A 26874-nucleotide genomic window follows, 5' to 3' on the forward strand; every position below is an offset into this window, starting at 1 on the left:
ACATAAAAAGCATAGCAACTTGGATTTACTGGGCACTGACAAAGGCAAAGCATTTTTCTAAGTACCCTACAGGTACTGACTCATGTTAGCCAGTGACTGGGGCACTGCTGAGAGGATCATAGCAATGTTACAGATGAGTAAACAGGAGGCCCAGAAGGGGAGGTGATTTATGGAAGATCCACAACTAGTGAATGGAGGAGATGGAATTCAATCTGAGCAGCTGGCTTCTGATTCATGCTCCTAACCACATACTCTCTAAAGAGCATGTGACTAAACTACACAGGCCCAAGATTCTTCGTAGATGTAATCAAGGTTACTAATCAGTTGATCTTAAATAGGGAGATTATCCTGGATTATCTAGGTGGGTGATGTAATCACAGGAGCCCTAACACTGGGGAATTTTCTGTAGCTGGAAGAGAACAGAAAGGAAGTCAGGGATTTCTGAAGCCTGATTTGACCTGCTATTGCTGGCTTGAAAATGGAAGGGGACCACGATGAAAGAAGGAACTGAATATGCTAATAACCAATGAGTTTAGAAGTAGACCCTGAACCTCAGATGGGACCCCAGAGCCAAGCGACACCTTTATTTCAGCCTCGTGAGACCTAAGGCAGGCCAAGCTGCACTCTGCCTGACCTCTGTCCCATGCACGAACTGTGTGCCATAAATACACGCTGATTGAGCAGCCAAGTTTGCAGAAATTTGTTATAACAACAACAGAGTACAAACACACATAACTTATAGGGCAAAAATGTTTGTTAGAGAAACTGCGTTCAAGGTGTTTACTGTAGAAAATCAGTTCATCATCTAAAGTGGTGAAGCACGGGGCGCCTGAGTGGCTCAGTCGGTTAAGTGTCTGACTTCAGCTCAGATCATGATCTCATGGTTCGTAAGTTCGAGCCCCACGTCGGGCTCTGTGCTGACAGCTCATAGCCTGGAGCCTGCTTCGGATTCTGTGTCTCCTCCTCTCTCTGCCCCTCCCCTGCTCACGTTCTATCTCTCTCTGTCTCTCAATAATAAATAAACGTCAAAAGAAAATTTTTTTTAAGTGGTGAAGCATGTTTTTTAATAGGAGGCTGACTCACTGGCCTGATTCCAACAAACCCAATCTGAATATAAGATTATGTGGAATTTCTTACACACAGAGAGATTTCCTCCTTGTATGTATGGGTTGTACAAGTGAAAACAAAGCAACATTAACAGATTAACTCTAGAGCACAACCTCGAATCTTCCTCTGCATCAGAGGTCTTGCCTGGGCACTCAGGTCTACCTCGAGAAATCATGGTGGCTCCCCTCTTCTGTCTGAGGAATAGCGCTGGCAGACACCCTGAAGATGCTGAACAAATAGGTGAATGGCCATGGGTACACTGAGAAAAAAGGAGAGGCAGGCACTGAGTGGTTACGTGGGGTGCTAGAGCTCTTATGCTCCTACCCTCCATGGTGATGGGAGGAAACAGAAACAGGTCTTGGATGGGATTCTGTCAGGTAAGAAGTTTCCATGGAAGGAAAGTAAATGGCCTATGTCTTATAAGATGAAACTTCCCCCCAAGAAGAATCGCTATTTACCTTGGACTTGGACTTCCCTCGTGCAGCAGGCATCCTTTCCTCCCCGTTGAGGGTCCGCATTTGAAGAAGGGCAGAGGGCTGAGAAGGTGGGGCTGGGGGAGAACAGAAATCATGAGGACGACAGGTCCTTTTGGGTGTTCCCAGAGTCTTTAGGATACAAATCCCCTGGCCCCTCCCCCTGGTTACCCATGCACGTACACGCGCACACACACGTGCATAGACACACACGTGCATAGACACACACAGAGGGATGACAGAACAATTTCTGCGGCATTCCTGCCCCTTCTCAGGGTTGGGAAAGGGCAATGGCCAATGCTATCTGCTCCCAAGACAACAAAAGGTTCCAGATCAGGAGGCAAATGAGACACGAAGACACCTATCCATTCATTTGGCAAGCATTTGTTCAGTTTCTACTACGTGCCAAGCATGTCCCAGGTGTTGGGGAAAAAGGAGAGTTAAAGCAGAGAAATACCAGCTCCCATGTACTTTACTCCAACAGGAATGGGCAATACAGAACAGTGGGGCATACAGAACAGTGTCAGCTGAGATCATTGCTATATTTAAAAAAAAAAAAAACAAAAAAACCACAGAGGAATGGGTAGAGTGATGGGACTGGTTGGGAGAGGCCTCTCAGAGGATGCAACATTGAGTTAAGGTTTGAATGTAGTGCGTGAGGCACTTGGAGAAGAACATTCTAGATAGAGATACAACAGGTGCAAAGACCCTACAGCAGGCACATGCTTGGTGTGTACAGGGAAGTGAATGGTGTGCTGAAGAATGAGGCGGAGAGTGGTGGCCTAGGAGATGGCTGAGGTCAGGAGAGAGCCACGTCATGAAGACAGTCAGGAGCACTTGGAATTGATCCTAAGTGTGATAAGACATCACTGAGGGAGCAGGGTCTGAAGAGTGATAAATCCGACTTAACATTTAACAAAATTTATTGGGTGGCTATGTGGTGAATGAACTGTGTCTGCTGGTGAGGGGTGGAGGGGACACAGGAGCTGAAGAAGGAACTCATTAGGCAGGTATGCGTAAATCCAGCAGAGACTTCAGTGGCCTGGATTAGGCCCCCTCTATCACTCTGAACCTGTTTTTCTACATGCGTGTCATTAGCCACTGGTGACAACTGAGTTCTAGAAATAAGGCTAGTGCCATTGAGTGTTTAATGTTATTTAATTTCAGTTAATTTATTACTAAAGTCATAATAAAATAATAAATATTAAAATAAATGAATTAAAATTTAGTTATCTAAAATTAAACACTGGGGCGCCTGGGTGGCTCAGTTGGTTAAGCGTCTGACTCTTGATTTTGGTGCAGGCCATGACCCTGGGGTGATCAAGTCCAGCATCAGGCTCCACACTGAAAGTGGGGCCTGCTTAAGATTCTCTCTCCCTCTGTCCCCATTCCCCACTCATGCTCTCAAATAAAATTAAAAAAAAATTGTTTTAATTAAAAAAATAAATAAAGGGGCGCATGGGTGGCTCAGTCAGTTAAAGCATCTGACTTCGGCTCAGGTCATGATCTTGCCTTTCATGGGTTCGAGCCCCATGATCTTGCCTTTTGTGGGTTGACAGCTTGGAGCCTGAAGCCTGATTTGGATTCTGTGTCTTCCTCTCTCTCTCTGCCCCCACTGTCCCCACTCACACTCTGTATCTCTCTAAAATAAACATTAAAAAATAACAATAAAAAAATAAAAAATAAAATTAAAAACTAATCTTCAATTTACTGTAAAACTTTGAAGGATGTTTGAAACTGGCTGTGTGAATCTACTTTTCCAATGGTAAGTTTTATGAAATTTAAATACAGATCAAATAATGTAAATTATGTATCTGAATTGAGGTGCACTGCATGTATAAAAAACACAGATTTCAAAGACTTAGTATGAAAAGAATGCAAAATATCTCATTGGTAATTGTTTATATTGATTACAAGTTGATGCTTAGAATATATTAAGTTAAATAAAATATGCTAAAATTAACTGTAATGATTTTTTTTTTTAATTTTTCCAATGTTGCTGCTGGAAAATTGAAAACTGTATGTCTTGCATTACATTTCCACAGGACAACTACTCTCTACTAGAGTCTACACCATTCTATTGCCCCATTTCCTTCATAGCACAAACTGCCTCCTGAAAACGGCTTGTTTATGTTTATGTAGGAACAATCTCCTTCACCTTAACTTGGGCTCCACGAGAACAAGCACTTTGACTGTTGCATTCACTGTTCTGGGAGCTAATAACATGCCTGGCACAGAGCAGTGCTCAAGAAATTCTTGTTGACTCAATCAATAACCAGTCCAGAATGCTTCCTTGCATGCTGAAATTGGGAGTGGAGTGTAACCATTTTATGCCAAAATCATCTTACAGAGAAACACTTCTAATAGCAATCATTCCAAGCCCTCTAAACTTGTCTTTTGGAGAAGGCCAGGGTCTAGAAAAGGCAGAAATGGGAGTATAATTTCCATTTTGAAAAATTTGAAATCTAGGAAAAAGAACAATAAAATGAACACCTGATTACTTTTTACCAAGTGTTAACATTTTCCTTTTTTTCTGAAATCATTTCAAAGTAACAGACATGATAGAAGTTCACGCCTAAATGCTTCAGCACACCTGAAGAATACCATCATCACACCCCAGTGCCAACAATAGTGGATACGGCACAAATTTTTTTTTTTTCTATGACAAAGGAATAGCAGCAAACGGTCTGGAAAACGGAAATAGGGATGTTTCTCTCTACAGATGTTCTTTTTTTTTTTCTCCCTTGAGGGTGGGGTTAGGGAAGATAAATGAAACCAAGGCCATAATTAAGTTTCAAATTTGAAAATGGTCATGTTTTGATTCAAAATCCCAAGTCGTTGGGGAGCCTGGGTGGCTCAGCCAGTTAAGTGTCTAACTTCAGCTCAGGTCATGCATGATCTCATGGTTTAAGCCTTCAAGCCCTACATAGGGCTTTCTGCTGTCAGCACAGAGCCTGCTTTGGATCCTATGTCCCTGTCTCCAGATCATTCTCTCCCCCTCACTCTCTCAACAAATAAAAAAAACTTTAAAAAAAAATTACAAAATGCAAGTCAGAAGATGACCTTGTACTGTTTAAGGGAACCTAGCCAGAAGAATGTTTGGTTATTACGCTTCTCTCTTTTAAAAGAGAAAAGCAGGGCACCTGGGGGAGCTCCGTCAGTTAAAGAACCAACTTTGGTTCAGGCCATGATCTCAGTGCTCGTGGGTTCAAGCCCCGCATTGGGCTCTGTGCTAACAGCTCAGAGCCTAGAGCCTGCTTTGGATTCTGCGCCTCCCTCGGTCTCTCTTAAAAAATAAACATTAGGGGCATCTGGGTGGCTCAGTCGGTTAAGCAGCCGACTTCGGCTCAGGTCATGATCTCGCGGTCCGTGAATTCGAGCCCCGCATCAGGCTCTGTGCTGACAGCTCAGAACCTGGAGCCTGTTTCAGATTCTGTGTCTCCCTCTCTCTGACCCTCCCCCATTCATGCTCTGTCTCTGTCTCAAAAATAAATAAACAAAAAAAAAAAACATTAAAAGAGAGAGAGACAGAGAAAGAGAGAGAGAGAAAAGCAGTAATAAGCAAGAGTAGCAATCCTAAGATTAATACTAAGATGAATAAATACAGGGCACTTTTGTGAAGATCATCATTTAATCCTCGCTCCTAACTTGCTGGGGCAGGTACTCTCATTAGTGCCATTTCCAGACGAGGAAAATGAAGCACAGAGAAGTAGGGATTACTTGCCCAAGGTCATATAAGGCTGGGAACTGGCAGAGCCCGGATTCAAGCTGAGGGTGATCCAGATATCCCACTAACCACTCTGGGTCAGAGGGAAGGGCTGTGTCAAACATCACTCTGGAGTCAGACCACCCAAGTGTGATGACTATTTTCATTAGCTGTGTTACCACGGCCACGTTACTGAAACTCTCTGCCATTTTTCTCCCGTTAAACAAGAACAATACAGAACTACTGAAGTTGTCCTCAGGCTTAACAAAACTTGAACTCAGATCCTACATCTCTCCTTCCTCATGCAGGCCTCCTTGCCAGTCCCAGAATTTGCTACCACAGCCCTGCCTCACTTCCTCACTCCTTTCTCTCTTTGTTCCAATCTCACTCTCTACCAGTCTCACCCTAACCTGTCTAGTAACACTGCAACCTGCCTCCCACCCTCCTACCTACCACTCCCAGTCTCCCTTGCCCAGCCCTGACTTCTCTTTTCTCCGCAGCTCTCATTGCTAATGCACTAAGTGTGAGAGAACTAAAAAGGCATACACTGGTCTCTGCCTTCCTCCTTGGTATGTTTCAATGAGGTGACTCTGGGTGGGCTCCTGGACAGGGTGTGGTCATCAGAAAGACCAAGCCATGAAGAGAAGAAGCCTGAAATTTTCAGCCTCAGGCAAGGGGGCCTACCAAAAGTCTTAGATGCCTGAATTCTCTCTGCATTAGACTCCAGGGCAGGGGTATGTTAAGTGATTTGTGGCCCTTGCCAATTTCCATGGTGTAAACACTCCCATTAGGGCCCCACTGTAAGCTACCAAACAGATGTCACTGAGCTTACAGCTGGGGAAAGGTGTACAGAACAGGTTTGTGAACTGGTGTCAGCCAGCCCCAGCACTCCGCAGCCACACAGCCTGAAAATAAAGCTCAATTCTTTGCCTGGGAGTTCTACTTTTAATTATCATTCCCAAAGCATAGAGGTAATGCCTAGTTCTGTGGGACACACCCCAAGGCAGTTTCCTCATTATAGAAAACTACTGCTGGTTGGTTCTATTTCGTTTTGAAACATCCACATGACTTTGGCATCCTATGTCATAATAAACCTGAGCCTGTATTAATGTAACCATACTTTAAACTGTTTACCAGATCAGTACATCCCTTGGCTTTTTTTCCCTTCCAATTCCTCAAGTACAACAGATTACTGCAGGAAGTGGCATCATGTCCATCCTGTGGTTTCTCATAGCTGCCTGAACTCAGCCATGCAACCCAATCTAGAAAAGCACAATCCTTGTCCACAAAACCATTTTCTCTGAGGAGCCCAGCACTGCTGGAGAAGAAAGAACAGCAGTTTGGTATTAGATTATTCCAGATTCAAAGTTTGCCTCTGCCGATTACTGGAGTAAAGAAAACCTACCTCACCATTAGCTGTTAGAAGTTTACATGAGCTACCTTTTTAAGAATTATTTTCAGCCACAGGCACATGGTAATTTCTTCCCTTCCTTCTCTTCTCACTTTTATCTCAGTTTATACCAAGCATCCCAAAGACCAAGGAAGCCTGAGATCCACTGAAAAGGCTGTGGGTAGAATTCTCACAGAGTGCTGACTGGAGAGAAACTGCCACCACCTCAAAGGAGGATAATTTGGCAACATCTTTGAAAACTGAAGGCACACACCCCCTCAACATAGTAAACCTCATTTCTGGTATTCGTCTTTGGAAGTCCTTGCATGTGGATAAAACGACACACAAGAGCATCCAGTGTGGCAAGACTTATAGGAAGAGGCAGTATGGTCCTGCGGTGAAGGACTTGTGCCTGGAGACTGTCTGGGTTCAACTTCTAACTCTGCTACCCTTCGCCAGTGTACTCTCTGGGCCTCTGCTTCCTCCGCTGGCAAATGACGCAAGCAACTGACGCCACAGAACTGTTCTGAAGACTAAATGAGTGAAAGCACATAACACATTTAAAACAGTGCCAGGGCTGAACAAATGTAAGTTACCAAGAGATTGGAGACAACCAAATTGCCCATCAACAGGGAAATGGCTAAGTGAGTGTTACATGAACATGATGCGACACGAGGTAGACCTTAAAAGGAACAAAGTAACACCACATCAGTGCTTCTTCGTTGAGGACAATTTTGCACCCAGGGGACACTTGCAATGTTTGGGGACATTTGTGGTTGTCACAGATGGGGTGGTGGTGGTAGTGCTCCTGGCATCTAGTGGGCAGAGGCCAAGACGCTGTTCGACACCCTACATTGCACAAGATAGCACCCCAAAGCAGAGAACGTCAACTGTGCCAAGGTTGAGAAATCTGCTGTACACGAATTGCGTGAAATGATCTCCATGATGTGATGTAATGACAGTGAAAAAGGAACAGAAAAACCACTTAGAGAAAACAAAATATGGAAAACATAATATATATGTTTGAAAAGGCAGACATGTTCTGGAAAAATAATCATGACATTGGCAGCAGTGACCATCTCTGAAGAGAGGACCTAAGTTACGTGGCATGGGAAAAGAAAACTCAAAAATTCACCATCCCCCCACCTCATCTGCACTTTGGCATCATGTTTCATGCACATATAACTACTTCTTCAAAGCAACACAAATAAAATCGTGTAAATCCCACACTACCTCAGGGGAGAACAGTATACCTAGCCTGTCTTCTGAGACTAAAACATAGTGTGGAAAGGGCTTGGCAATTTAAATTTAATACAAAGCTAACTTTTTTTTTTTAACATTTATTCCTTTTTTGTGAGACCCAAAGTGCAAGCAGCAGAGGAGCAGAGAGAGAGGGAGATACAGAATCAGAAGCAGGTTCCAGGTTCTGAGCTGACAGCACAGAGCCTGATGTGGGGCTTGAAAACCACGAATCGTGAGACCATGACCTGAGTCAGACAACCAACTGAGCCACCCAGGCGCCCCAATACAAAGCTAACTACTTGATCCTAAAGTGAGGTTGGCAAAAACCAGGATGGGAACAAGTTTCAAAGACATACTGGGCAGCGGCCATGCCTCTCCTCAGGAGCAGACAACTAGGGTTCTTCCTCTCAGCCCCAACATCTCTGTGATCCTGGGGGGCTGTACTGAGCACTCAACTGGGGGCAGGTCCTAATAATGTACCTGAGAACCAGGCACTTAATGAGCAATCTCATTGCTTCCCTTCAAAGTCAGCTTTTGCTCATAAGAGACTGTTAAAAACTGAGAACAAACTGAGCGTTGATGGGGGGTGGGAGGGAGGGGAGGGTGGGTGATGGGTATTGAGGAGGGCACCTTTTGGGATGAGCACTGGGTGTTGTATGGAAACCAATTTGACAATAAATTTCATATATTAAAAAAAAAAAGTCAGCTTTTGCTGTACCAGCTATCAAATATTTGACGATCACCCCTACTCTGATCCTGCCAGTCCCAGAGGCCAAGATAACAGGATACTTTCCTTAAGGACCCTAGTCTACCTGTAACAGAAAATACGGGCTTTGCACAGGAACAGATTTCCTCACTTGTAGGACGGGGCTAGGAACGTCCCTGATGCAGGAAAGCACAGCTGTCAAGACTGTCTTGGATAAAATATTGAAAGCACTTGTCACTCATGTCTCCTCCTCTTCCTCTACCAAATTAATTTACCTTATTACTCAAGTAAGCTCTCGGAGCTACAGCTCTCAACCTTGTTTGCCCATTAAAATGTCTCAGGAGCTTTTTAATAAACATTGATGGCTGTGCCCAACGGCAGACTAATTAAATCAGAATTTCTGAGAACCAAGTCTGGGCACTTCTTTTTATTTTTAAAAAAATTTTTAATGTTTATTTATTTTTCAGAGAGACAGAGTGCAAGCAGGGGAGGAGCAGAGAGAGAGGGAGACACAGAATGGAAGCAGGCTCCAGGCTCTGAGCTGTCAGCACAGAGCCCGACACGGGGCTCAAACCCATGAACCGTGAGATCATGACCTGAGCTGAAGTCGGGCGGGCGGTTCGACCAACTGAGCCACCCAGTTGCCCCCTGGGCATTTCTTTTTAAAGGAGATGCTAATGGAAAGCCATAGTTTAGAACCATTACCCCAGTCCCTATGAGCCTTGGGGTGGGGCTGAAGGTCTGACCTCTCCGGTAGAAACCCCCACCTCAGTGTTGAAGAAGAAAAGCCTACGATGACCTCAAAGCCAAACTCTTGGATTCCCCAACCAAAGGATACCACCAAGTCACTGACGGTGGCCACTACTGGCTTTGGAACCGAATGAGATGCCCACGGGAAGCCTGGGTATTGATCCTGTGCTTAGTCCCTAATCCCATCACCCTGCTTTACCCACAAAACGCTTGCCACTGCTTGTCATAAATCGAACCGTCTTCCTCCTGAATGCCAGTCCCAGATGGAGAGTACCCTGTCTTGTCCGTTAACTAGCACAGCGCCCGACCCATGGCAGCCGCTGGACTACGGAGTGAGTGACTCGGGCAGGCCGCAGACACATTCTCTTCTCGGGTAGACAACATCATCCTTATGTCTTCTTTACTCCAGCCCCTCGCCCTCTTTCCTATCTGCACACCTTGAGGGAGTCCACGGTGTGCCTTCATCACAGCTCTGACGATCCTGCCCTCCAGGGGACACCCCGCAACGTAGGGAAAGGTTTTTGCTGTCACACGTGGGGGAAAGGGGGGGCTCTGCTACGGCCATCTGATGGGTAGAGGCCAGAGATAATGCTAAACACCCTACAGTAGGCAGGGCAGGGCAGCGCCCCCCCCCCCCCCACAAAAATTATCTGGCCTGAAGAATCCACAACTCAAAGAAGGAAGACGCCTGGGCAGACACGGAAAAAATCTCCAGACCCCTGTGTTATCAGCAAATCCTTCCCCTCAGGCTCTGCCGCCTCCGACCCAGGTTATTCACCCCACAAGCTCCCCAGCGACACGTCCATCCTGGAAGACCCTGAGCCGCTGGCCTCCCCTCACACACCCTGCTACTGCCCTCCCAAGACCCGACTATGAAACTCCGGACCTAAGCTCCAACCTGGCCTTCCAGGTTACTTTCTAGGTGGGCCTGAAACCTCTACTCCGAGGCTCAGCTTCGGATTTTCCTCCCTCGGATTTTTTCCGGGTGTGAGACCCCTGGGGTGACTACGCCAATCATTAAGCAATTACCGCCCACTGCGGCTTACTTGGGCCAGGCACCCTTCTACTCCAGGCTCACCCCAAGCCCGGCATTATGAACCGTCCCTGTTTTAGAGATGAAACTGAGGGGCAGCGGAGTGACCTCTCCCGGGGTCGCACGACTAGTGAGCGATGGAACCTGGAGCCCCAGGGCTGCTGCAGAGGAGACCGGTCCCAGAGGCCAGCAGGGCTCGGCCCCCCACTTCAAATTCACTCGAAGGCAGGCTCGCAGGCTCGGCTACGGGGGGCAGCGCCCCTCAGCTGGGAAAGGCCGACCGCGCACCCCCAAGCTCGGAAATGCAAACGGCAGCGTTCACCACCGCACCCCTACCTCTGCCCCGACACGGCGCTTACTTAAGCGGCGCCAAGCCGCGGGCGGGGTGTCTCCCCGGCGTGACCGCGGGCAACCCTCCCACAGGGACGCCTGCACAGGGAAGGGGGAGACGACGGCACACGCACTCTCACCCGCCCAAGTCGCACAGCCGTCGGCGAGAAACGACCCCGTCGGTCTGGGGCGCACACAAACGCGCCCCACCAGCACGAGGCCTCGGAGCAGCACCCACGCACCCACATACCCACTCCCGGCTGTCCAAACATCTTTCCTGTCTTACAAACGACCACCGCGCACGGCGGTCCTCGGACGCGCGCCCACCTGCCCACGGTCTGTCTGTCTGTCTCTCACACACACACACATACACACAAGACGCAGAACGCCGACCACCTCACGTCCCAGACCCGGTGCTCCCCTCAGCGCTGCCACTGGCGCGCGCCGCCCCGGGCTCGCGACCGACCCCGCGCCGCTCCGGACCCGCAGCCTCACCCCACCTCAGGACCCCGCGTCCCCTCACGACCCGCGCAGCCCCGCCAGAACCCACACTGCGTCACGACCCTGCGCCGCCCCAGGCCCACGACCCCTCACGACCCCGCGAGGCCTCGTCAGGAATCCACACTGAGTCATGACCCGCGCAACCCCCGGCCCGCGCCCCCTCACGACCGCACGCAGACACACAACCCCACAGTCTGACAGGCCCACGCTCACATTCAACTCAGTCCTCCCGGGCCGGGTCCCGGCGGAGACCACTCAGACAACTGCGCGGCACCCCGCGCCCCCCAGTGCCCCTCCGCGCCTGCGCACTCCCCTCGGAGACCCCAGGCGCAACCGCCGGCCCCGCCCCCTCACACGCACAACACGTAGCAGGCCGCCGCCCCGCCCCCGGACCTCCCCGAGCGCGCCGGGCCCCGCCCCTAAACAAAGCCACGCGGCGTGCACGCGCTCACTCTCCTCGGGCGGGGGCGAGGGGACTCCCCACACGCTGAGCCTGAGGCCCGCCCCCTCACATGCAACAGACACTTACGCAAGCACGCCCCCGCAACCCCTGCACCGAAGCGCGCGCCAGGCCGAGCCCCGCCCCCGCACAACCCACGCAGCAGTAGAGCCGCGCGCACGTACAGAGTGTACCTGGAGCTCCCGGGGCCACGGTTCTCCTGTTAAATCATGTGGATGCCCTGAGGCGCGAGGGGCTTTCTGCGAGCCAGGGAACCAAACCCAGCCTCCGCAGTTGGCCTCCCTCACCGGCTAGCACACCCGCAGGTTCCCGTGCATGGGCTTGCACTGCGGCGCTCGGCGGTACTGGGAGCCGGGCTCCCCCGCGGTTGCGCGTGCGCACTGCGAACTCAGTCCGCAGCCCCCAGGAGCCTCCGGGGCGCTGCGGGGCCAGGCCCACAACGTGGGGCAAACTCCCGGTCTGCGCGTATCGAGATCTGTCCGGCCCGGAGTCGAAAAGACCGGGGAGAGGGGCCCAGGGACGGTGCTCAGGCCAGAAGTAGAGTCTCGTTCGCGCCAACGTAGAACGAAGGTTCCCCAGAGTCCCTTGTGCTGCGCCTCTCTGGCCCGCAGCCTACATTTCCCGGGAGCCCCTGCGACGCTTGGGGACGCGGCGGCGCGCGGAGAGGAGCGTCGGGCGGCCGCGCGCGCAGTGGCGGCATCTGAGGTGACCGCCTCGTCCCCCGGATTCTCTGATGAGAGGTGTGCGGTGTGGACCCGCCCCTGGCACCTGGGCGTGAGTCCCGGGTTGTGACGGTACGTCTGAGTCCGTGAGGCCCATTTTGTGCCATTGTATCTTCTGAGGCCCTGTGTTTGTGATTGTGTTTTGCGTGTGTGAGGGGAAACACCGGGGTTGAGTGTGTATGCTCGTGCCCGCAGGTGTGTCGTCTCTGGCTGCTTTGGCACCACGGCAGAGGTGAGCCTACAGAACCTTAAATTACCGTCTGACTCTGGATGATTGTGTGTGTGTGTGTGTGTGTGTGTGTGTGTAGGGAACCACAGAAACCGAATGGGGGTGTGCACAGAAACCACCGTTTGTGCAAGCGTATGTTTGTGTGCGTGACACCACGGTGACTAATTTTGTGGAGACTCTGTTTTTGCGTTTTTATAGGCGTGTGTGTACAATCCTGACTGCAGTCGCAGTGTGGACTCTCCCCGCCGTCGAACAATGACCCCACTGGCTTGAGCTACGATCCACCCTAATTCTGACCCTATCTCGCTGGCGACGGCTCAGCCCCCAGGACGGCGCTCACCCCCCCCCCCACCGGACCCCAGTTCCAGGTCTGTAGGTCAGAGTTTCTGGGGACCCTCCTCCGAGGGCTTAATATGCCAAGGGCGGATCACAGACCTGGGAGAGGCGTCTTACTTACCAGTCACCAGCGTTACAAAAGGACGTAACCCAGAAATGGCCCTGGAAGAGGTGCACGGGGTGAAGCTTCCACTCTTCCAGTGCCTCCACGCGTTCACCGACCCGGAAGCGCTCTGAACCGCGTCCTTTTTCGGAAGAGGCTACACCGCAAAGGCACTCTGGATGAAACCATTGGCCAATGGTGATGGAACTCAATTTCCAGCCCCTCTCCCCGGCACCGAGGTCAGGGGGTGGGATTAAAAGTTCTAACCCTCGCCCGCTGGCTTGGTTCCCCTGGCAACCAGCCCCACCAAAGGAGTTTCCCTCGATTTCCTGTTCGTTAACATAACAAAAGAGAGCCTTCCCTCTCTGCACTTAGGAAATTCCTAGGGTTGGGGAGCTCCAGGCCGGGAAGGGGCGAAGAACAAATACCTGTTTCTTACTACACAGCACTACATCGCACCACGTGTGGGGGAAACCCTGGGTTTGTGGTGGTGCCCTCTGGGAAAGTTTTATTTAATCCTTTTAACCCTACTGTTGTTTCTACTGAGCTCTCTGGTCTCCAGGTGCATAAACGGAGGCACAGGGAGGTCAGGTTAACTCACCCAAGGTCACACAGCTAGTAAAGATCAGAGCGTGTTTTTGAACCCGGGTCTTGCTGACTCCAAAACCCCTGCTTTTTGCACCCCTTCGGTTTTTTTTTTTTTTCCCCTGGAGCAAGCTGCTTCTTGAACTGGGAGATTCGTCAGTACCTGGTGGTGCTGGCGGTACCTCTGCTGACACCTGGAAGCTAGCACCTGCTGTCTGGGAAGGTGCTTTCCCTACGGAATTCACTGTGGGGTGGGCATCCACTGGCCAAGAGGCTGCTAACTGAATTCAGGAATGAATGCATGGATAAATGAATACTGCTAGTTTAGGCATACAGAAAGAACTGAGGCTCGAAGACATTAACACTGTTTCTTGACAAGTGAAAATTTGGGAGCCAAGGTTCAAACCAGAGATTTCTGGCACAAAGTCACAATGATATTCCAGAGCTTTATCTTAAGCCATTTTTGTCTATTTCATTTCACTTATTCTTTTATTTATCTAATATTTTAGTTTCTATTACGTACCAAGTATTTTGCCAAGTGGATGTAAAATGATAGAATCATAACAAAATAGAGGTGGTCTCCAAAGTCATGGAGATCACAGTAAAATAAACGACCCTTACAGTAAATAAGCAAATAGGAGTACAACATTCATATAACACACTGTAATTTAAGAATATTCTGATAGTTTATCCATTATGTCATCACATAAGATGGTTTGAAAGAATTTCATGCAATTTAGATAATGTGGGTTTTTGTTTTTTAGAGAGAGAGAATATCTCAAGCAGTCTCTGCACTGGGAGTCTGATGAGGGTCTCAATCCCATGACCTTGACACCATGACCTGAGCGGAAATCAAGAATCGGATCCTCAACTGATTAAGCCACCCAGGTGCCCCTATAATTTTGATGTTCATTTTTAACTTTGTTTTGAAATTGTACAAATTTCATAATTTTCATTCATGTTTTCCTTTTTACCCTAGAGTTGTTTAATGGAAATGTTTTATAATTTCTTGTTGTAAGCATCCTTTATTTAGGTTTTCATGTTCTCCTTTAAATCTCTTCATTTCCTGCATTGTGAGCATAAATGACACTTGTAATTTCAATTTTTTGACATACTGATGCATTCTTTGTAACCTAACCAAATATATGGTCATTTTTTTAAAATTTTTTTAACTTTTATTTATTTTTGAGACAGAGAGAGACAGAGCATGAACGGGGGAGGGTCAGAGAGAAAGGGAGACACAGAATCTGAAACAGGCTCCAGGCTCTGAGCTGTCAGCACAGAGCCTGACGCGGGGCTCGAACTCACGGACCGCGAGATCATGACCTGAGCCGAAGTCGGACGCTCAACCGACTGAGCCACCCTGGTGCCCCATTATATGGTCATTTAAAAAAGATTCTGTTCCTCACCCTGAATAGGAAAATTTTGAAGAAATAAAGGCTGAGATAGGCTGTCCCAAAGGTTTCCCTGGGAAGGCTATTAATCCTTGGTCAGATCCCGGGAAGTCAGGAGAAATCATGGCAGCCCAGCCAGGCTCCACCTTTTGGCCTACACGAACATCCTTCAATATAAACTTGCTCAGGAAAGCAGAACTGGAAGAAACAGACCAAGTTGTTAACAGTGGCCATCTATATAGAATATCAGTTATTTTCAGAGCGCCTGGGTGGCTCAAGTGTCAGTGGCTCAGGTGTTGGTTAAGTGTCAGACTCTTAAGTTCAGCTCAGGTCAGGATCTTACAGTTTGTGAGACCGAGCCCCACATGGGGCTCTGTGCTGACAGTGAGGAGCCTGCTTGGGATTCTCTCTCCCTCTCTCTCTCTGACCCTCCCCCACTGTCTCTCTCAAAATAAATAAGCTTTTTTAAAAAAATCAATTATTTTCAATATTTATCTTGATAACTTACATTACCCCCACTTTTCTAAAATAACCAGTTATCTGGGTGGCTCAGTTGGTTAAGCCTCCAGCTCCTGGTTTCAGGTCAGGTCATGATCTCACGGTTCGTGAGTTCAAGCCCCACATCCGGCTCTGCACTGATAGCACAAAACTTTCTTGGGATTCTGTCTCCCTCTCTCTCTGCTCCTCCCCTACTCGCTCTCTCTCAAAAATAAATAAATAAACATTTAAATAAAATAAGCAGTTATCACTCTTCCCAATGGTAAACCCAGACCACATTAATAAGGCTAAATAGTGGGAAGTCACACTTACCCATTTACCACAATTCTATCTGATAATAAATTACCTTTCCTCTAAGTGTAATGACTTAGCAGAAGCAAAAGTGATCGGAACCATTTAAGAGCTTTGGGTCCCTTAATCACTGATGCTTCAGTTCCTCCAGTTGGACTCCCTCCTACAGAAACCAAATGCCAGGCACAGACCTGGGCTTCACCCAAGCCTAGCCCTGCTGGAGCAATCAGGGTGACTTCCCAGCTGCTCCCACGAAGGCAGCCCCAGGGAAGGAGCCACAGTTATTGGAGAAAGTGGTTAAAACTGCAACAGCAGCAGCTCTGGGGAGTGCAGGGCAAGTCAGCAGGTGGCAAAGGAGGCATGACACCCCTCCTTCCAACCCACTGTCTGTGGGGCAAAGCACGGGGAGAGGAACTGTGCTCATAGCCCAGGAAACCCATCATTCAGTGTCATCCTCAGATGTTACTAGAACATGCAAGCAGACAACTGAGTATTCAGGAAGCATGAGATCCTCTCTCTGGAACTTGAAAGAAATGGCCCATTTCCCCAGGCTCCCCAAAGGAGAGATTCAACAATAGCACCCTTTTCATCCAGAGGGATGAAATGGATTCTGGAGAGAATGAACAAGCATAGATGGTATTTGCAGTACTGTTTTCCTGATGGCAGGAATAATGGGCAGTTTGCATCTTGTTGCGCATAGCTGAATAACTGACTTCTCATTCACCATTGCCATTTTCATGTGTGTGATGCGTTACTAGCACATTACATCACATTACTAGTCCCAGACTGACTCCTGGCTTGTGGTTGGCGCTCAGGAGCCAAAGTGGATGTATAGATGTATAGATACACCAGTGGTTCTAAACCTCAGGGGCCACAGGCAACATATGAAGATATTTTTGCTTGACACAGTTTGGGGAGGGGTTCTATTCTACAGCCTCTAGTGGGTGGAGGCCAGGGGTACTGCTAAACATCCCACAATGGACATGACAGCTCTCTCCTGAAGTTACCCTGCCAGAATCTCAACAGTGAGGAGGCTCACAGCCCTGCTTTACATATATAAACTTATGTCCCACAAAACTTTTCAATGGATTCACAGTTGTACATTTTGCAATATACTCTAATTTAGCCAATCCCCTTAACCATTCGTGCCTTTTCTCTTTTAAATATACTGGCATTACCTCTTGTGTGTTAATCTGGTAAGCAGCTGCCATCTCTGTTTCTATTTTCTTCTTGGGTCTACCCAGGAAGAAGGTGGAGGTCACAGGCCTGCAGCACGTTTTAATGTCCTTGGGGTTTCGGGGCTCTCCCAAATACATAGATGCCCTAAGTTCAGCCATTTTCTTGGGGTTTTGTGCTTCACTCAAAGCTCATGGCTATGGCAACAGACACTCCACCCTTAATTAAAACCTCTAGGAGAGCGTCAGGGGGGCTCAGTCGGTTAAGCGTCTAAGTCTTCAGTTTGGCTCAGATCATGATCTACGGTTTGTGAGATCGACCCTGCATTGGGCTGTGCAGTAGCAGCACAGAGCCTGCTTGGGATACACCCCCCCCCCCCCCCCCCGCCACTTCCCTGCTTGAGCTCTTTCTCTCTCAAAATAAACAAACAGGAGCATCAGTCATCTGGTTCTTCAAAGCCGATGACTACAGCAAGGACCCAAGAGAAAGACACACTGTGTGGTGTGACTCTTCACAAAAACAGCAGCCACTCCAGTTTTGCTTTCAGAAGCTTCCTCAAGGCTGAAGGGAGCACCAGCCTCCTTGAGAAAGGATGCCTCACCTGCTCTGTGGGATGAGGGGCAGCTCCTGGAGGATGCCCCTTGAGGCTCTGCTGTGTTGTCTTGTAGGCTCTGCGCCTGCCTTCAGCCCACCTGAGCAAGGGGCTCTCGGGCTTCACTTTGACAGGCCTGCTGATGTTGTTATGGTGGCCATCTTTGACCTTACACTCATCAAAAACTATTCCCTCATTCACTTTACCTGGAGACCACCTTGCAGAACTCTGCTAAGTGAATCGGGAAGAGGGGCACAGGAGAAGGGGACGAGATGACAGGGGGCTAGGCATGCCTGCACCAACATTTCCCATGCCCTCTTACAAAACATGACTCCTGGTCAACTTCCATGATTGTCTGCTACGTCTTACTCATGACTCTGCCTCCTACCTAAATTTGGAAAATGCAAATTTGATGACATCCGTATAGACGGTACTAATTAAGGATCACTTTTCCAAAATAATTGCAAGAGTGTGCTTCCCACACATTAAAATGTGCATCCAGGCTGCAGCAACTTCTTACTCAACACGTCTTCGGAGGCAAGGGAAACAAAAGCAAAAATGAACTACTGGGACCTCGTTAAAATAAAAAGCTTCTGCACACCAAAGGAAACAATCAACAAAACTAAAAGGCAACCGACAGAATGGGAGAAGATATTTGCAAACAACATATCAGATAAAGGGTCAATATCCAAAAATCTATAAAGAACTTATCAAACTCAACACCCAAAAAACAAATAATCCAGTGAAGAAATCGGCAAAAGACATGAATAGACACTTCTCCAAAGAAGACATCCAGATGGCTAACAGACACATGAAAAAATGTTCAACATCACTCATCATCAGGGAAATACAAATCAAAACCACAATGAGATACCACCTCACACCTGTCAGAATGGCTAACATTAACAACTCACGCAAAACAGATGTTGGCAAGGATGCGGACAAAGAGGATCTCTTTTGCATTGTTAGTGGGAATGCAAACTGGTGCAGCCACTCTGGAAAACAGTATGGAGGTTCCTCAAAAAGCTAAAAATAGAACTGTCCTACAACCCAGCAATTGCACTACTAGGTACTTATCCAAGGGATACAGGTGTGCTGTTTCGAAGGGACACATGCACCCCCATGTTTATAGCAGCACTATCGACAACAGCCAAAGTATGGAAAGAGCCCAAATGTTCATCGACGGATGAATGGATAAAGAAGATGTGTATATATATATACAATGGAGTATTACTTGGCAATCAAAAAGAGTGAAATCTTGCCATTTGCAACTATGTGGATGGAACATGAGGGTATTAAGCTAAGTGAAATTAGTCAGAGAAAGGCAAATATCCTATGACTTCACTCACATGAGGACTTTAAGAGACAAAAGAGATGAACATAAATAATATAAAAATAATACAAAAACCGGGAGGGGAACAAAACATAAGAGACTCCTAAATATGGAGAACAAACAGAGGGTTGTGGGAGGGGGGATGGGCTAAATGGTTAAGGGGCACTAAGGAATCTACTCCTGAAATCATTGTTGCACTATATGCTAACTCATTTGGGTATAAATTAAAAAAAAATTTTTTTTTTTAAATGTGCATCCAACACCTCATAGGTCAGTGATGCTGCTCTGAGTAACATGCACCCAGTGTTCTGGAAGTGAGCACACCATGGTGGATGAACTGAGATTGTGGCAAAAATGTATTCGAACCGTGGAAGAGTCCTACGAGCTAGGAGTAGTTTGGGTTCTCTAGAGGTGCACCCCACACACTATGATGAAGGGGAACGGAGGAGTCTGCCTGTGTTTGCAATGGGAAATCACATCTGCTGACTGTCATCCCAAATTGTCTACTGGGATTGGGGCCAATCTGTGCTTATATATTCATTCAACACTTTTTTGGTGACTGTCTACATGCTAGGGTCTGTGTAAGGGACCAAGGCTTACCTGTTAGGGGTCAGGCGGTAGCACATTGGTCAGGAACACAGGCTTTGTCTGTAGACTGCGTTCAAATCCCACGTCTGACTTGTTGATATAGTGGCTCTAGCAATTAGTAAGGACAATGCCTGTGATTTTTCTTTTCTTTTTTTTATTTTTTTATTTTTTTTTTTTTTACTTAAAAAAAAATTTTTTTTTTTTAACGTTTATTTATTTTTGAGACAGAGAGAGACACAGCATGAGCGGGGGAGGGGCAGAGAGAGAGGGAGACACAGAATCGGAAGCAGGCTCCGGGCTCTGAGCCATCAGCCCAGAGCCCGACGCGGGGCTCGAACTCACGGACTGCGAGATCGTGACCTGAGCTGAAGTCGGACGCTTAACCGACTGAGCCACCCAGGCGCCCCTGCCTGTGATTTTTCATTCACAAACTATGGGTAACGATAACATCTTCCTCACTGGGTTGGGATAAGGTAAACAAGTTAATACACATTAAGTTTTAAAGACTAAACGAGCTCATAGCCTTAATGCTGGAAAGTGCTGTCATGCTCTGCCCTACAGACAATTGTTGACAATGCATCGACATGGGAAGATTTTGAAAAATCAATGTATGAGATTCCAGAGAGAAGGTGACCTGGGGGATTGTGGGACTTCACAGAGGTGGGCAGAAGGGGATTTTAGAGTGGGCACACCTCATTTGTAAAGTCAGTTTTAAGGATCCTCCATGGTAATTCCTGTGCTAGGCCTGTGATAAACCTTTTTTTTTTTTTTTTCAGTTTTATTTAAGTAATCTCTATACCCAACATGGGGCTCGAACTCATGACCCTGAGCTCAAGAGTGGGACCCTCCTCCCACTGAGCCGGCCCCTGTAACAAGCCCTTAGCCCTCTGAAACCCTTTGTGATGCATCAGAGTCATGAGAAATGCTTTCCTCAACACCCCCACCCTCCAGTGATGTGACATTGGGCGAAACAGTCTCATTGCTTGTTTCTGTTTGGTTCACTCTCATATGAGATCATACAGTATTGGTTATAAAGATTAAGGAGAAATGACATAATGTGTGTAGTGCCTGTCCCTGTGCCTGGTCCTCAGAGCAGTCCTCTACCCATGGAAACACCCCATTTCCTTGCTCGGTTTTGTCATATCATTGTCTTCCTCAAAGACATTCTTGCCCTGGGGTGCCTGGGTGGCTCAGTTGGTTAAGCGTCTGACTTCGGCTCAGGTCATGATCTCACGCTTTGTGGATTTGAGCCCCGCGTTGGGCTCTGTGCTGACAGCTCAGAGCCTGGAGCCTATTCAGATTCTGTGTCTTCCCCTCTCTCTGCCCCTCCTGTTTGCACTCTGTCTCTGTCTCTGTCTCTCTCAAAAATAAATAAACGTTAAAAAAAATTTTTTTTAAAGATGTTCTTGCTGAGTAATTGGGACAATGTGACTTTGCATTGTGTCTACAAGAGTATACTCCTCTGAGAAATACAAAACAATTTTTTTAAATTTATTTATTTTGAGAGAGAGTGCACGAGCAGGGGAAGGGCAGAAAGAAAGAAGAGAATCCCAAGCAGGCTCTGTGCTGTCAGCACAAAGCCTGATGCAGGGCTTGAATTTACAAACCTTGAGATTATGACCTGAGCCAAAATCAAGAGACAGAAGCTTAACTGACTGAGCCACCCAGGTGCCCGAGAAATACAAATTTATATAATCATCCAACAAATGAGCTTTACAGTACTAACAGTTCATGATCTCTATGTCACAATGAATAATAAACATTTTCTCAGTGTTGCGAAATTACTTGTAAATATCACAAAAGGCAATGATAATCATCTTTGAAAAAGTCTGTACCTGAGATTCTGACAGCCTGAGGCCTCGTCACTAATCTGGGGGATTGAGGAAGTGACTGCAAAAGTCTGTCCTCTTCTGGTTTCCCTGGCTCCTGGGGACCAAAAAAGGTGACTCCAGCTCCCTCCTTGTCTGGGACCTGGATTCCAATTCTTTCTCTAGATATCTGAGGCTATCAGAAACTCAACTCAGCCTCTGGACTGCCTTTATTGAATTTAAAAATGTCCAGGGACACCTGGGTGGCTCAATCAGTTGAGCGTTCCACTCTTGATTTTGGTTCAGGTCATGATCCCAGGGTCATGGGATCGAGCTCCGTGTTGGGCTCCATGCTGAGCACAGAGACTGCTTAAGATTCTCTCTCTCCCCCTCTGCCATTCACCCTCACTCACACACTCTCTCTCTAAAATAAAATAATAAATATTAATTAATTAATTAATTAAAATGTCTACTGGGTTTTGAAAAGCTGCCCTAAAATATCATGAATAATCTCCTATGATCCTAAAGGAATAGGACCAGTAAACACTACTTTACTCTTTTGTTAGTGTTTTGATTCCACCAAATAGAGTTGTTCTAAATGACATTTTGGACATAATGGAAGAAGACCAATCACACTCTGTCTCTGAATGCTTGCTGATTAAGCAGGAGCATGCTTTTATTTTCCCGTTCTCTAGTTTACTAATCCTGCTCCAACCTACCTGCATGTATGTTCACCCTCCTCACATCTGTCAAATAGCATCCCCAGATATCAGCAAGACGACCCGTCCATGAGATAAAGCCAAGCTCCCTCCAATCCCAGCATGACAGAGCACTTCCTCAATGATGTCTCCTATGGCACAAAAACAGACACATAGACCAATGGAATAGAATAGAAACTCCAGAACTAGACCCACAAACGTATGGCCAACTCATCTTTGACAAGGCAGGAAAGAACATCCAATGGAAAAAAGACAGCCTCTTTAACAAATGGTGCTGGGAGAACTGGACAGCAACATGCAGAAGGTTGAAACTAGACCACTTTCTCACACCATTCACAAAAATAAACTCAAAATGGATAAAGGACCTAAATGTGAGGCAGGAAACCATCAAAACCTTAGAGGAGAAAGCAGGAAAAGACCTCTCTGACCTCAGCCGTAGCAATCTCTTACTCGACACATCCCCAAAGGCAAGAGAATTAAAAGCAAAAATGAATTACTGGGACCTTATGAAGATAAAAAGCTTCTGCACAGCAAAGGAAACAACCAACAAAACTAAAAGGCAACCAATGGAATGGGAAAAGATATTCGCAAATGACATATCGGACAAAGGGCTAGTATCCAAAATCTATAAAGAGCTCACCAAACTCCACACCCGAAAAACAAATAACCCAGTGAAGAAATGGGCAGAAAACATGAATAGACACTTCTCTGAAGAAGACATCCAGATGGCCAACAGGCACATGAAAAGATGTTCAGCGTCGCTCCTTATCAGGGAAATACAAATCAAAACCACACTCAGGTATCACCTCACGCCAGTCAGAGTGGCCAAAATGAACAAATCAGGAGACTATAGATGCTGGAGAGGATGTGGAGAAACGGGAACCCTCTTGCACTGTTGGTGGGAATGCAAATTGGTACAGCCGCTCTGGAAAGCAGTGTGGAGGTTCCTCAGAAAATTAAAAATAGACCTACCCTATGACCCAGCAATAGCAGTGCTAGGAATTTATCCAAAGGATACAGGAGTACTGATGCATAGGGCCACTTGTACCCCAATGTTCATAGCAGCACTCTCAACAATAGCCAAATTATGGAAAGAGCCTAAATGTCCATCAACTGATGAATGGATAAAGAATTTGTGGTTTATATACACAATGGAATTCTACGTGGCAATGAGAAAAAATGAAATATGGCCTTTTGTAGCAACGTGGATGGAACTGGAGAGTGTGATGCTAAGTGAAATAAGCCATACAGAGAAAGACAGATACCATATGGTTTCACTCTTATGTGGATCCTGAGAAACTTAATAGGAACCCATGGGGGAGGGGAAGGAAAAAAAAAAAAAAGAGGTTAGAGTGGAAGAGAGCCAAAGCATAAGAGACTGTTAAAAACTGAGAACAAACTGAGGGTTGATGGGGGGTGGGAGGGAGGAGAGGGTGGGTGATGGGTATTGAGGAGGGCACCTTTTGGGATGAGCACTGGGTGTTGTATGGAAACCAATTTGTCAATAAATTTCATATAAAAAAAAATGATGTCTCCTAGCCTCTGCGTGAAGGGGGCAAGTTGGGACCTTTTCTTTTGTGATTTGAAGGTGGTTTAAGTGGAACTTTCAATGCAGAGTTTTCCTAAGGATTGAGTAGGAATCATGCATGATACAATGATTTTGGAATGAAGAGACAAAGTGATGACAAAGTCAATCATCTGAGGTAAGGAGTTCAAAGACTCTTGACCTCTAAACTGTTGTATAATGATTTCTGTCAAAGAGATGGACCTTTCAGACAGTTCCTAAAATGAACGAAGGTTACTTGCAACCTTTGTTATGTTGTGTCCCACTCACAGCACAACGATAGCAAAGTTGTTGTGTGAGTAGAACTGTACAATCAAACAGGAGTGGACAATGGACTGTGTGTGAATGTTGTAGTAAGTACGCTGTATGTGTGGATTTATCCACTCTGATGTTCCGTGAATTTTTATAGGTAAGAGAGAAGTAGAGGGTACTAAAAACCACAGGTGAATAGTAGCAAGTTTTACAAAAGGCTAAATGGCCACTGGACAGCTAGATGACCACTTATTTAGCTATCAGAACAAAAGAAAGTGGAGGGTCAGTTCTCCCAACTATGCTATTTATCTTTATGGGTAATACACAAATATATAATGGATGCTAGTCCAAGACTCATCAGACCAATAAGGTGAAAAGGAAACCATAATTAGATTCCAAGTAAGCATAAAAGTTTAAGAAAAAATCTATGGAGTAAAAAATAAAAATAAAAATAAAAAGACAAAAGGTTATATCATCATTGAGAACCAAGGTATTAACAATACTATTGAAAGACACAGAAAGCACTAGAAATTCCCAAGAATAAAATTGTATCTTTTTTTTTTAAGATTTTATTTTTAAGCAATCTCTACACCCAACGTGGGGTTTGAACTTACAACCCCAAGATCAAGAGTCACATGCTCCACTGACTGAGCTGGCCAGGGGTCCCTGTCTTCAATGTCTTATATCAGTGTCTTATAGTTTTCTGCATACAGGCCTTTCATCTCCTTGGTGAAATTTATTCCTAGATATATTATTCTTTTTGATGCTATTGTAAATAGGATGGTTTTCTTAACTTCTCTTTTTGATAGTTCAGTATTAGCATATAGAAATAACTGATTTTTGTATATTGATTTTGCATCCTGCAACTATACTGAATTTATTATTCTAATGGATTCCTGACTAGTTCTTGATGTTCCTGTTCAGATTTTTGGAGACAACCTTTGAAGGGGCTGGATGCTTTGCGCTGGCCATTGAGGAGATCAACAGAGATGCCAATCTGCTTCCCAACCTCACCCTGGGTGTCTCCCTTTGGGACTCCAGGTGTCCCTGGCCCTTCAAAAGGTAGTGAATCTGCACTCAGGTTACAAGGGCTGCACTCCTAACTACAGGTGTTGGGGCAGCCCCCCTCTGGCTGCAGTGGTTGGAACAACAAGTTCAGCTCTTTCTAGTCCCATGGCAAGACATCTGGGGCTTTACAAAATTCCTCAGGTGAGTAGTCCTGAAACCCCCATCATTATGCTTAATTACATCCCTATTACAAGCATCATGGACTTATTTATACAAAGTCAAATTCTTTTTGAGCCTCCTTATCCTAAACTACAAAATAAAGAAAACCATAGTCTTCTCCTTGTAAGTTGGGGGAAGGACTGAGGAATAGATGTGAAGGGTGAAAACAGACTAAGTCCTAACGTGGTGTTATTGTCTTGACTCTTACCCTCCTCCTCTTCTTCATCCTTCTCCTCTTCTTCTTCAATTTCCTGTTATCATTGGCAGTTTTCTTATCACATAGTAAAATATCAGAAATTGTATTAAGGTCTCATACCCTGTGGTCATCATGTACCAAACCAACCTTTCAGATTCTCGGATGACAGTCAAATCTTGTCTCAGAGACATTATTTATACATCGCTACCATAACAAAAACAACCACAATAGTAGCATCCACTTAAGAAGGAACTCTGATTCTCCTGGAATTTTTCTAAGAAATTCTCATTTTGAGGAATCTGTGGTAGCGAGGAATTGTGCCTTCATTCTTGCCTGGGGATTTCAGAAGCCGTGAGTCCCAGCCCCCTGTACCAGCCAGGAGAGGAGAATAGAAATAGTGCACGGAGTATTCTCAGAAGAAAGCCTTATTGGACTTTCCATTCTTTTATGTGTGGCTGACTGTCAGTCAGAGGTCTGTCTGGGGCGCCTGGGTGGCTCAGCTGGTTGAGAGTCCAACTTTGGCTCAGGTCATGATCTCGCAGTTCATGAGTTCAAGCCCCACATGGGGCTTGTTGCTCTCAGTGCAGAGTCTGCTTTGGATCTTCTGTCCCTCTCTCTCTGCCTCTCCCCTGCTTGTGCACATGTGCTCGCGTGCTCTCTCTCTCTCAAAAATAAAGTTAAAAAAATGTTGAAAGGGGCGCCTGGGTGGCGCAGTCGGTTAAGCGTCCGACTTCAGCCAGGTCACGATCTCGCGGTCCGGGAGTTCGAGCCCCGCGTCAGGCTCTGGGCTGATGGCTCAGAGCCTGGAGCCTGTTTCCGATTCTGTGTCTCCCTCTCTCTCTGCCCCTCCCCCATTCATGCTCTGTCTCTCTCTGTCCCAAAAATAAATAAACGTTGAAAAAAAATTTTTTTTAAATGTTGAAAATAAAAATGAAAAAATAAAGGGGCGCCTGGGTGGCTCAGTCGGTTAAGCATCCGACTTCAGCTCAGGTCATGATCTCACAGTTCAGGGGTTCAAGCCCCACATGGGGCTCTGTGCTGACAGCTCAGAGCTTGGAGCCTGCTTCGGATTCTGTGTCTCCCTCTCTCTCTTCCCCTCCCCCACTTGTCTCTGTCTCTCTGTCTCTCTCAAAAATAAACATTAAAAAAATAAAAAATTAAAAAATTAAAAAAAAAAAAAAGATAGAGGTCTGTACCTATGGTGTTTCAATGCTTCGGGTTGGATTTAAACACAGCTTTTAAAAAGAAAGATGTACAAGTAGACACCAGAAACAACTGTCTGGCCTTCTGAATTACTCAGTGATGTAACGTATTTCAACAAATGCTATGGAAGGATATTCTCTCTTCCTATTTAGCCTAGCTGTGTTCAGTGCCAGATAAATGGGGCAAGCCAACCAAGAATGGAGATACATTGTTGATTTTAAAGTATGTCCATCCAGCATGGTAAAACGTGGGAGGAAGGCACAGTGGTGTGGGTGGTTGTCATAGAAACGGAAGCACGTTCCAATTGAGCAGCTTTCTCAGAAGGGTTATTAGTGGGATTTGAATTTTAACTCAGAGATG

The 26874-nt window shown here is 46.5% G+C and overlaps 1 protein-coding gene and 1 long non-coding RNA gene across 15 annotated transcripts in view; one reads left to right on the plus strand and one right to left on the minus strand.

The window, feature by feature from the left end:
- The window catches only part of ZNF667 (zinc finger protein 667), a 62247-nt gene that overhangs the window by 15103 nt on the left and 20270 nt on the right, over positions 1 to 26874 (minus strand). Inside the window, exons 1-3 of one of the 9 annotated variants that reach the window (XM_045046757.1) lie at positions 19558 to 19780; positions 1566 to 1657; positions 1270 to 1366 (exon numbers count right to left, since the gene is read on the minus strand). In XM_045046757.1, the coding sequence (XP_044902692.1) occupies positions 1270 to 1366; positions 1566 to 1657; positions 19558 to 19583 (215 nt within the window). In that variant the 5' untranslated portion in view covers positions 19584 to 19780. Of the gene's footprint in view, positions 1 to 1220; positions 1245 to 1269; positions 1367 to 1565; positions 1658 to 11451; positions 11585 to 11862; positions 12012 to 13106; positions 13234 to 19557; positions 19781 to 26874 lie in introns of those variants that run through there. The other 8 variants (XM_045046754.1, XM_023246069.2, XM_023246068.2 and 5 more) reach the window with 8 other exon arrangements.
- LOC111558122 lies at positions 12107 to 25267 on the plus strand. Of its 6 annotated transcripts, none has more exons than XR_002738698.2 (3): positions 12107 to 12492; positions 12848 to 13327; positions 14442 to 14490. It is a non-coding gene; the product is annotated as an uncharacterized LOC111558122 (long non-coding RNA). The 6 variants fall into 6 exon arrangements; XR_002738699.2 differs by having other exon boundaries at positions 12329 to 12492; positions 12848 to 13286; positions 14442 to 14499; XR_006590657.1 differs by having other exon boundaries at positions 12329 to 12492; positions 12848 to 13286; positions 14438 to 14485.

This window comes from Felis catus, chromosome E2 (genome assembly GCF_018350175.1).
Source record: "Felis catus isolate Fca126 chromosome E2, F.catus_Fca126_mat1.0, whole genome shotgun sequence".
Classification (NCBI taxonomy): Eukaryota; Metazoa; Chordata; class Mammalia; order Carnivora; family Felidae; genus Felis; species Felis catus.